This window comes from Sylvia atricapilla, chromosome 1, assembly GCF_009819655.1.
Source record: "Sylvia atricapilla isolate bSylAtr1 chromosome 1, bSylAtr1.pri, whole genome shotgun sequence".
In the NCBI taxonomy this organism is placed as follows: Eukaryota; Metazoa; Chordata; class Aves; order Passeriformes; family Sylviidae; genus Sylvia; species Sylvia atricapilla.
The window spans coordinates 15,050,494-15,062,578 of record NC_089140.1 but is presented as its reverse complement, the minus strand read 5'-3'; the positions used below and the strand labels follow the sequence as shown (position 1 = coordinate 15,062,578).

Here is a 12,085-nt window from a genome sequence, read left to right as displayed (position 1 = left end):
CTTTGAGCAGTGGAATACTAGACCTTGATCTGAGCAAACTGTACCTGGTTCCCATGATCAGATGTAAGAAATGCAAAGGCAGAAGTGGTCAAAGAAACAAGCTGCAGAAAAACACAAGAAAACCAAGGAGAGCTCTCTGGAAGGTCTCAATAGATCTATGCAAATAAAATTTTGCTGTATTACAGTTCCTTGTCCCTTGCCTCCCAGCTGGCACTTGTGGTTCCTGTACTACAAGGAATCCATTGGGTTCTTCATTCCCACAGTCTGTGTTGCATGCAGGGAGTTTTCTGACCAGCATGGGTAATGGCAGTGAATTCAAGGAGCAGATACTTCACTGCTAGGTTGAGGATGATGACTGCATCCTGGATATATTATAAACATTTAGATGACTGATATTTACCATTTCCACATTAATTTCCATAGCTGTTTTTGAATATCTTGTACTATGAGGTTTTTTTAATTAAACACTAAATTTTGGACTGATTTTTTCTTTAGTAACTGAAATGTATTAGTGTTGACTCCTTCCTACAAGCTCTGGATTTAATATAGCTTATTTACTTCAGATCACCTATTAATTTTGTTGTGACAGTGTTCTCTAGCTTTATGTATCTAAAAGATAACAGTATAGTCCAACTTAATAATTACCCTCCAGTAATGACAGGAGGATCATTCCATCTGTCTTAAAAGGAAAACAACAAAAAAGGTTCATCTTTCCACTGACTGTGGTGAGCCACGTTCTGCTCTCTTAGCAAGCTGCTTCCTTCTAGCACAGTGTCAAGGTACATGCAGAGTTGTTTGGTGGGTTTTTTTCTGGCATAGTTAATCACTTTGTTATTTTCACCAAACATGAATTGAGTGTGTTCTGTGTTCCTCAACCAGCTCTGAACAGAAAGGAATGCATTTACATTGGAGGTTTCTTTCCACGTTCTCTCATAACAAGGCCCATATAAAGTTGCAGAGGAAAACGACGCAGAGACTTTATGATACTTGAACGTTCAACTGCTGGATTCTCCTTATGCTTTTTTGTCTTAAGAGCTTAAACTAGAGAAATTACTTGTATTAAAAAACAAATAAATACTTTTTGAATCCTTCCTTTACATAATTTATAGCATGGGTTTTAAATAGAACCCTCTTTTGAAAAACGGATTTTTTGTGTTCATTCTTGGTTTGGACTCCCCCAGGTAGAGGCAGTCATGATCTTCTACACAGAAACCCATGAATTATCTTATTTCTTGTATAAAAAAAGAAACTAACCAAAACCAACAAATCCAAACAGCACACCAGCATGCTAACAGACCGCTCTTTCTCAGTTCTTGTTACCTAAAGGTGTCCAGTTCTGCTTGGACTGCAGAACTGTAGGGTACAAGATGGAGCACTGCCTAGATGTGGCTCCTGCCTTAGCATGAACAGAGGAGTGCCTGCCATATCCTCAAGAAATGTGTTGCAGTGCTAGAAAAGACCAATATCTTCATCCAGCCTAGCCAAGCAGTGGGAGAAAGCAATACCTATTTCTAGCTGTTCTTGCATTGACTCTATAAATCCTTCCCAGACTAAGAACAGGATCTTTTAGAAAAACACACAGTCTTAATTCTAAACTGTCAGCCTACAAAAAATTCTTGGAAATATTACATAATTTTTCATATGGTATTATTCCTGCTGTTTAAAATGTAACTCTTAACCCTTTCTTCAGTGAAAATACATACTTATACATACTTATCAGACATAATCTGAGGTGGTGGGGTTTTTTTTAATATTTTAGCCCTTTCCTGAAACCTTTCAAAGTTGTTAGTATCCTGGGTAGAAGCATGGAGTCTGGAAATGGATAAGTTATTCCAGTCCAGATTATCTGTTCAAAAGAACTTTCCATGGGAGTTTTTGTCTCTGTTCTTTTTCTGTCTTCCTAATGGGCTGTTGTTGTTTTGGGGTTGTTTTTTTTTTTTTCCCTCTTTTCAGATAGCATTTCTCCTAAAAGTTTGGTTTACCAGACTTTTCTGATATCCCTTTTCTTTTCAACTATCTATGTGACTATCTCTTCTTTATCTTCATCATTCTTCTGTAAGTTGGTGTCATCATGAGGGTCTTCTCAGTGGATGAGACTACATCCTTTGTTTTCCATGTTCATAAAAACATTTTGATCAGATTTGGGATGAATCAGATCACTGCATGGCTCTTTCCTGCTTAGAAATAATTATTCAGTCAGTTAACCAGTTTACAGCCTGTAAGCTGCTCTGATATTTTTATATTGCTCAAAAAAAACCCTGCCTCAGAATGTCATCTGTGATTAACTCAAATATATTAAAGAAATCAGAGATAACTGTGCTAATATATTTAATCATACTTGAGCTCATCAAACTTACCATTTTGATTAAACCTGTTTTCCATAATGCCATGTGGAATGGCATTAATTACATGCCGGTAATTTGATTCTTCATTGATTGTCTTTGCAGCAGTCTTTCCATGGGTGTCTGGAACAACCCACAGCTTGTGTGACCTGTTCCTATATGCTTTAGTTTTACTTCTAAATATTGTCCACATCTGAGCTTTTATCCTATTTATTTTCCCATTTTCAAAGGCTTTTTTTAAAAAATTCATTCTTGTGTTTTGGGGCATCTCCTTCTCCAGCTATTTTATCAATGAACACATCCATCTATTGTACACAATAAATTAGAATATTTCATGGGAAAAAACCACCTTTTTAATGAAAAAAAATGCATTGGAGCTGTTTTATTCCGAAGTTTTTATATGTTATTTTTATTTATTCTTGATATACTAATTTTGGTTTGGCTTTTTTTCCAGTTGCAAATTTGAGTTTTTTCTTTCATATCATAATTTGGGTTTTTTAACTTAGAAATAAAATTTGAACTTAAAAGCTTCTTGAGTTTTAGCTTTCTTAACATATTTTCTCCCAACTAGAATGTGCTTTGACCAGATAATTCCTCCACAAATGCTCCATGTGGCAATTCTGGAAGCTTTCTAAACTCTTCCCAGCTAGCAGGTGGATTTTTTCTCACATTTCTTTTGACAGTTGCATTGCCTCATATTAATATTCTAGCTATAGAAAATTATTATTTATTTAATCGTGGCATATACTTCTGGTTTTCAGCAGGACTGATAAAGGAAATTAAGTTGCTTGGTGTGTATTTAGTTTATAATTTTTTAGTCCACTTATTCATTAATAGATAAGGGTAGGAGTCTTCATGCATTAGGAAGAGATCTAGCATGGAATTACCATATGGATTTACTCTAAATTGTCTAACATATGCACCCAGTCTTTTTTTTCTTTTTGGTTTTGTTTTGTTAAGAACTCCAAAGATGTTTTGCCCAATGGAACAGCTTGAAATCTTCCAGAAAAAAAAAAAAAAAAAAAAAGAGTTTGTTTCTCCCATCCAACAGTTGCTTTCTTTTATGCTTTGACACAGCTCCAGAATTACTGACAATTTTTCTGGCAATTCATGTGTGTAGTGATTAACACACATACTTTCTAGATCTCCATCATCAGAATTTTCAGTAGCTTTATAGACTCTGAAGCTTCAGGTATTTGCTGGAGACAAAATCCAAAATTAAGATTCCTGTAAGTCTAAAAACCTCAAACCAAATCCATATGATTTTACTTCTTTCTGCCTCTCCCTCAATTCCTTCATATTGTAATGGAAGTCAGCATCCTTACTAAGTTAAAAGTATTTGTTTTGTGTATTAAATTTTACTTGTGGCTTCATTAATTTAGGTATTTATTAATTTCCTGCCCAAATCTCCTTTAATATATTGTTGTTGTCTTTGCTACGAACTTTTCATCCCAGAGGTGGCTGTGCTGACACTGGAATGGGTAGAGACTGGAAGAAATGAAAGAGACTTCTTCAGTGTTTTTCTTTAAAGCATTCAGAGGCTTTGACAGATGAGGAAATTATACTGAATAGACTTCTATGTTGTTATTTCTGTTGAACATTTTAGAGTTCTAGGGAAAATCAGAAGTTTTAATCTTGATTATCATGGCTTGTAGTCATATTGTCTGGCTGTCCAGCTCTCTTTCCTGATAAATTGAGAGGAAGTACTACTGCAGAAGGCTGCAGAAATATATGTATTTCATATGTTTATCTGATGGTCCTAGTCCTTGTACAAACCATTTCTTGGTTTGTCTTCATTCTACTGGCTGATGTCTACTGATCCTGGTAAATACTGAAAGCAACAAAGTCTCTGTATTAGAGTGTCCCCTGCAGACACAATAGTTTTTTATATAAAATGACTTATTCGGATTGATTTTTAAGAAAAAATAAGAATATCTTATTTCTGTCTTGAAAGGAGAAAAATGTTTATGTTCACAAGCTTGTGGATACTTCTGCTTTTCCCTCCTGTGTTTTTCTGAGCTAGAGCAGTATTAAAGCTTGAGATTTTCATTTGTTTTCTTCAATTCTAGCAGCTAGGTTGTGAAGAAAAATTATGAATAGCATCAACTTGGAAGTAATTCCAGAGTTGACAGTCCCATGCACTAAAAATACTTCTGTGTTTCATTTCCATGCAGTATAATCCCTGAAATGTTGATAGTTTTTAAAGATAAGTATATTAAAGTATACTTTGGCCTGAACCTAGCTACAGCAGAGCATGGAAATCGAGTTTCTTTCCTACTGAAAGTACCCTCATCAATCCTTCTGTGTGAGAAGGGCACTGAGATAGGGCACCTTCTGCTTCCAATCACTCCAGCTGTTTGTTGGCTGCCAATCTCTAAAGCAAGAAAGGAAAGCTAAGGGTGACATAGGAAAAAAAAACTCCAAAAAAGAGGGAATGGTAGAGACAATCACAGTCCTTGGGAAAATATTTAGTAGAGCAAGCTGACTTAAGAACTGAAGTGAGCAGTCTCTGAAGAGGCTGCTAATCCTGCCTGGAGACCTGAGTTAATGTAAGAGACTGATGAGGAATCACCCACTGAAGTTACACCACTTCTTTGTTTTCCCTGTGCCACCTGCAGATTTGCACACTTGAAAACATCTGCTCATGGTCAGTAATGATCTCACTTGTGTAGCAAGTCGTAGTTCAGAAGAACAAGGCCTGGAAAATGGTTTCATACACAGATTGAATAGCTTGTTTTGTGTAGAGGAGTGCCATCTGCCCTGGCTGGTAGTCTCAAAAAAGGGTCAAAGAGCACAGACCAAAACCTTGTACTCACAGTGTAATGGGGCAGTAAGACAGTGAAGCATTGCAGGGTCACTAAGCTGTGTGTGTGTGACTTCACTTCAGTAGCTTGTTCCCTGCTCCCTTCCCTCTGCATCTGGTAGTTGAAATGTTCATCCAGTCTTTAGCTATGCCTTTAGCAGGTTTTTTTTAACATCTTTTCCTTTCTTTCTCCCAAAAAGCAAAGAATGGCAGATAACCAGGAGAGTCAAATGACAATTGAGGAGAGGAAACACTTGATTACAGCTCGGGAAGAAGCCTGGAAGTCCAAGGGTAAAGGAGCAGCCAATGACTCCACACAGTTCACTGTAGCTGGCCGAATGGTAAAAAAAGGTTAGTGATGAAATGATCCAATTATAAATAAGACACCACTTATCTGTCTAGTCAAAATAAAGTCAAACTAAAGCTATGCAAAAACAGCATCTGTATTTAGCAAGAAGAAGACTCTTTATCTTCATCTGAATATCGTGGCATGAGGCTGTTCACTTTAGTTTCCTGTGGGTGTGGTATTGATTAATTTTGTTCTGTACTGTTGCACTGCCGTCCACTTATTACTGGGCTCTGTCTGGCTGGTGGAAATCTATCACTTGGACAGGGATATATGTTTTGGTTTTCTTTCTAATACAACCCACAAGGCATAGTTGGATTATTCCTTCTTACTTAATCTTCCTTTGAAAACCCAGCTGCACTCTCTGGAGAATAGTTGTGAAATCGAGTTGTTTCTGTTGCGGGCATTTCCCTCTCTCCTAGGATCACTGGGAATATTTAGCAAACGAGTATTGTTTTTATGGGTGCTGTCTTGGACAACAGCTTGAAGTGTTATGTTTGGCTGAAAATTCCCTGGTTCTGCATAAAACCACAGAGTAGAAATGACAAGGGAGCAATGTTGACTTTTTTGGAATCTCTTGAATTCAGTCACTGTTTCCAGATCTAATCATTCTTCTAAAGTGGACAGGAGTCTCTGAAGTTGTACATGGCAGGAAATGCAGCTGTACACGCAGTATGCCTGGGAAAATGATAGCTTTGGGAAGAAGGCACCTAAACTGATCTCTTGTGCTTAATGAATACTAGGGTTTGGGTTGTTACAAGGACTTGGTTATTAACCACAACAACAATGAACCTTGAATTAAATTACAACCATTACAAAAAAAAAAAAAAATCATTGTAGGGTAAGGGCAATACTGCAACAGTAGTAACTGCTTGCAGTCCAAGCCACCATCTGTCGGCAGACAAACAGATAAAGGGTATTAGGAATTACCTCTATTGTAACATACTTTAGCTGGTGCTTACATTTTACATGGTTTTGCTGCTAGAAATGACAGTTGGTCACTATTTAAAGAGTAACCATTTTTGGAAGGTCACCAAGAAAAACTGTTTAGTTGTCCACAGACCTGCTCTTTCAGATTTTTTTTGCAAATAGATTGGTCTTTGGAAAGGAAAAGAAGGTGGTAGCATTTGTTCTTCCTAATGAGAAAAAAATTATCTTGAAAGGATCTCTTTAGGTGCTATGATCATTCTTTTGAAGAAGCAAAGTAATGCAATGACAGTGAAATCAATAAAAGTAGCCCAAGTGAGATTTTAGTAATATGTGTACTGGTTATAACCTGAAAGAATAAATTATCATTATGAGTTTTTAATTTAAGAGATCATGAGAAAGCAATGCAAAATAACATATTTGTTTATATGCATGTGCACAGATGCTGTATTTTAATTGCTTCTTATGGCTGAAAATTATTCAGTCATAATTGGAAGGTGATCCTTTCCTAAGCAGCTCTTAGTGTGGTTTTGTGGATTATATGCTGGTAGAGCTGCTTAAGAGCTGTGTCCTCTTGACTGTGTCTTGAGCAAGGCTTTACCCATTGACTTAAAACCTGCTGGAATTTTGAGTCTCTTAGGTAACGGAGGGGAAAACTGCTTGTGGAAAAGCTACCTAGTTAAATTCCAAATTTAAATTGTTTAACTTCCAAGTTTAACAATTATGACAATTATATTGCTAGGACTTGCAGTAAAGATAGTGGAAACATTTTTAGTACATGTTCTCCTAGCACAATATTGGTTCAATCTGATCAAAATAACTAAAGGCTTAAATTTATATGGCTCAGTAATTAGTAAATTATGGCTAAGTAGAAAACAGATAATAGAGAAAAGTGTAAATGTCTGTTTCCCCATTTACTGGAAGTCTAGGCAACAAATGTTAATAGGTGCAATTCTTTGGCTCAGTATGTTTTTCTACCTAATAAAACCCACGACACCTACAGAATGCAGTTCTCTTACTAAAGCAGTGCAGATTCACATGAAAACTAAACCTAGAAAATCCATCCTTATTTAATCCACTGGGTCCAGAATTAATTGCTTTATGATAGTTACCGAAAAGGATGGAGGAGAGTACAACAAAAGGAGAGAGTGGTGCTTGACACAGTGAAGACTAGCTTCCATGTCTACTTCAATTTCCATGTGTTCTTAAAAACCCAACATGGCCCAACAATTATTGTGAAATCCAGGGACAGCATTCACCAACACGGCTCAAGAATTACTGTGAAATCCAGGGACAGCAATGGAAAAAAAAAGTCAGATGCATCCTGTTATGTGTATTAATAGAGATGTGCTTAAATTTTAAAAAAAGGGTAAGAGGGTGGTGGAGGTGAAGGTGCCTAGCTAGATCAGGGTGACTTCCCTGCTAACCATCTCTTTTCATTCAGAACACTTCCATGTTTCTAAAATGTAGCTTGTAGTACAGCTGGAGTCCAAAACGTAGACCAAATGAACTGCTGCTACCTTGAAAAGGAGCAAAATTGCTATATTCCAAAGAAGGCCTGTATCTTGTGTTAGCTTTGCTAAGAGACACTTGGAAATGAAGCTTTGTTTTTGTGGTGGTTTCTGGGGCTACTGTTAATTGAAGGAGCAGGCAGGGCCCTCTGCCATCTCTAATACAACGGGTGGGGGGCTGGGGATGTGTGCTGGACTGCCAGCCAGGCTCATCTGCTTTCTCCAAATAGCTTCTCAGTCATCACTGCTGGAAACACAGGCTGACTCATGGCTGCATTTCCTATGTTCTGTGTCCCTCTGCAGGCCTGGCTTCTCCAAGTGCACTAACACCAGTGGCACCCCCTTTCCGGCAGAAGTCTACCACTCCAGTTACAAAGCCCTTGGAAGGTAAGGAATAAAAATGGCTGAAATATGTTCAGGCTTATTTACTTCCTGTCAATTAACAGGTTTTACTTTCTGGTTTGCTTAGAAATTGAAGCCAGGCCTGATATGCAGTTGGAATCAGATATGAAGCTTGACAAGTTGGAGTCATTCTTGGGAAGGCTGAATAACAAAGGTTGGTAGAGTTACAAAGGGTGGCAGTGTACCCACCCTCTGACTTTAGTAAATTGATTTAACTGCCCCTTACTTAAAATATCTGGCAGCAGGAACTGAATATTTCTTTGCTCAGACTGCAGTTATTGATAATTTTATTTTTATAATTCAGTCGTTGCTAAATTTCAAGAAGAAAACGCCTTTCTCAATTGTGTTAGAAATGTACATTAGTATAAATCACATATGCCTCAATAACTTCCTTAATTTTCTTAAAACAATGTACACATCCTTCTGTAGGGCAAAACTTCTTAAGAGCATATAGCCAGTCTGAGCCATATTGCCATTTACAGTGAAACATCTTTAAATGTAGTTTAGTCCTATTAAAATCAAAATAGAATACTAAGCTGCTCCCAAGCACAATTCATTCCCTTTCCTGCTTTTTTGAAAACTGACTCTCTGTAGCAGCTCATCAGCTCCCTTGTACAGCCTCTTGGGTGTTTATGAAGCTCTCTAGGGTTGTCTGGTGTTTCCATCTCATATGTCTGTCCTCCATATGTGAGACAAAAGTCTTTATGTAATTTGTAGTGTAACAGAATACCATAAACAAATGCATTCACATTTCAGTACAGGATGTACTAGTGTAGGATAATGACTGTGCCACACTCACTAGTCTTGAAGTAGTGACTTTTCTCCTTGTGATTCTAGATACTTTCAAAGGCAGGAATAACACAGTTGGAGGCAAGATGGAATACACAAGACCGTAAAATGCTAACATCATCATACTATAGCAACTCACTGTAGTGTCTAAGTTTTTATTTAGCCATATTTCCCTACCATTTTGGAATTAATTCTAGAGTATAGAATTTTGTATAATGATTATTGCTCTGAGTAGCAGTTATGTTGTTTTAATATTCTTTATCAACACACTTTTCTACAATCAATTTAAAAAAACTTAACACAAAAAAACCCCAACAAAAACTAGAACACCACCACCACACTAGAAAAAGAAAATTACCCAGGCAACTACCAAACAAGCCATATTTACCTTTTCTAGAGTTAGAAACTGTGGTATGATTATTTACTGTGTGAGGTGTTTTTTTCCTGCAGTTGCTGGGATGCAAGAGACAGTGCTGACAGTTACAGGAAGATCTGTGAAAGAGGTGATGAAGCTGGATGATGATGAAACATTTTCCAAATTTTATCGCCATGTGGATTTCCCTTCCTCCTCAGTGCCTTTGGACCTTGATGAGGACTTTGATGCCATCTTTGATCCTTATGCACCAAAGTAAGAATTACTTTTTCCCCATTGTTTTGAATGCAGACACGAGTAGTGTTCAAAATGTTCAGCTCTAAGTCATCTTGTAGGTATCTCAGTACTGGGCATGTTCATTTCTTTTGAAGTCATGCTCCTGCCTGAATTGAGGAACTGATCCTGATTTCTTGTCATTAGATGATTCTGACTGGAAAGATTCACTGATGATTATATACACTACTTGTTTTTCAGGCTGACATCTTCTGTAGCCGAGCACAAACGTGCAGTTAGGCCTACGCGCAGAGTCCAGTCCTCAAGAAACCCTCTGAAAATGCTTGCAGCAAGACAAGATATTCTTCATGAATATACTGAGCAAAGACTGAATGTGGCCTTCATGGAGTCAAAGCGAATGAAAGTAGAAAAAAGTAAGTTAGTAGGATGATTTGGACAAGGCACCATCTTGCCTTTTTAATTTTAAAATGCAGTAAACGGAACTGAAGGAATGGAACATTTTCTCTGAGTGGCAGTAAATTGATTGAGGTATAAGGTGAAATGTAGACTGTCTAGGAGAGAAGGGCATGTGTGACTTCCTGAGGGAAAGCTACCTATAGCCACCTCCTGTAGATCGATTTTAGTATTTATTTCTGCACAGTCACCTTGTGCAGAGAGAGAGAGCCACGATGCCTGCAGGCTGTGCAGGGTGAGGACAGGAGATCAAGGAAGGCAGAACCAACTTTGTCATGCTGGGAAAGCTGGCAAGAATAGATGAATTTTTGTACAGGTACACTGGCCTCAATTTTGGGTCCTAATTTTCTCTCAGAAAGTGGAATTAGCCTACTTGACTCCTTATGATTAATTTCCATAAAGGATCAGTGCTTTTTGGAAGGGCTAATACAAGGTGTTTTCCTTGTGAAGTTGCTTTCTCCTGACAACCAGACAGACATCAAAGACATCACTGTAAAATTTATTCAAAGATTTGTCAAGACACTCATATTTTGGGGTACAAGTTTTCCTTATTACACTTGAGTAAAGATCACCTTTAACTATTGATTGTATTTATGAAAACATTAACTATATATGTATTACTTTGTTGCCATCTCATGGGAATGATTTCCCAAAGTTATAAATTTATAAAGTGTCTTGTCTTTGGCTGAGCAATAAACAAAAGTAGCCAAGAATCTGGGCTGTACGTTTACAGTAAAACATGACTAAGACTTTGAAATGGAAATAGGTGTTGCATCACACTGTCTCAGCCAAATTTTAAGGGAATTACTGTTAATTAGCCCTGTCTCTGTGCTGTCTTTTATTATTCATTACTTATAAGGCATTATAAGAAGATCTACACAGGACTTCACAAAACATTGGGTAGGATGGTTCCTAGCAAAGTTGGTATTTCTGCCAAATAGCATAATTCTGACATTGACAGTGTACTCTTGAATGATATCTAAAAATATAGGTAATCCTAAACCCACGAATCTTTTGGGCTAGTGATTAATCTGAGTTCAACCGGCCTTTGCTGTTGCTATGGAAAAGAAGAAAACTCAGAAATAACAGACAGAAATTATTTTCTTAATACAACAACCAATTTTTCATTATAATTTTGGTTTTTTTATGTCTGTCTGTCTGTCTGTCTGTCTCTCTTTCCTCCAATTTCTTTTTATGTACAAGTGTCTACAAATTCAAATTTCTCAGAAGTAGCACTTGCTGGCCTGGCAAGCAAAGAGAATTTCAGCAACATCAGCCTGCGGAGTGTTAATCTAACAGAGCAAAACTCTAACAACAGTGCTGTGCCATACAAGAAGCTAATGCTCCTGCAAATTAAAGGTATGCTGGAACTGCTTTTACTTTCCAGAAATAAGAGGTTGAATGTAACATACAGGAGTTGCTACCACATTCAGATGCTTAGCTTGTTCTAGACCATCAGGATTTGTCTAAAACCTGAAAAAATAAGTGCTTATTGTGTAAAAAAAGTTAAACCTTACAAATAGGTTTGCATTGGTCCACTGGTGTGTGTTTTCCCAAGGAGAAAACAGAATATTGCACAAATTTGGGCTATCCCCTGTGGAAATTTTTTTAACTGTCCTATTCCTCAAGTGCTCAATATAACTTGAAAATGACGTGACAGTGTTCTTGCTCTGCTTCCCTTTACAATGCATAGTATCATATCTGATTCTGCAAATAGCTAGGTTTTGGAAAGTAAAATTCTTAAAGTTCTTAAGTTCTTAAAACTTTTTTTTACTGCCTACAGAAATTGTGCTATGGCTTCACTTAAGCAAATGTAAAAGGTTCTGGATTTTTGCTGCTGTCTGCCATTTACTTAATTAATTTCTTTCCAGAAGGACACAGAATTGTTAAAACAAGAACAGGAAA

General features: G+C 37.2%; 1 protein-coding gene across 14 annotated transcripts in view; it reads left to right on the top strand.

Moving 5' to 3' along the window:
- SVIL (supervillin) overlaps positions 1–12,085 on the top strand; it is a 101,920-nt gene that overhangs the window by 77,168 nt on the left and 12,667 nt on the right. For all 14 annotated transcript variants that reach the window (XM_066315400.1, XM_066315427.1, XM_066315409.1 and 11 more), the window contains 6 exons: positions 5,346–5,496; positions 8,233–8,316; positions 8,399–8,485; positions 9,571–9,748; positions 9,968–10,140; positions 11,384–11,539. In XM_066315400.1, the coding sequence (XP_066171497.1) occupies positions 5,346–5,496; positions 8,233–8,316; positions 8,399–8,485; positions 9,571–9,748; positions 9,968–10,140; positions 11,384–11,539 (829 nt within the window). The remainder of the gene's footprint in view (positions 1–5,345; positions 5,497–8,232; positions 8,317–8,398; positions 8,486–9,570; positions 9,749–9,967; positions 10,141–11,383; positions 11,540–12,085) is intronic.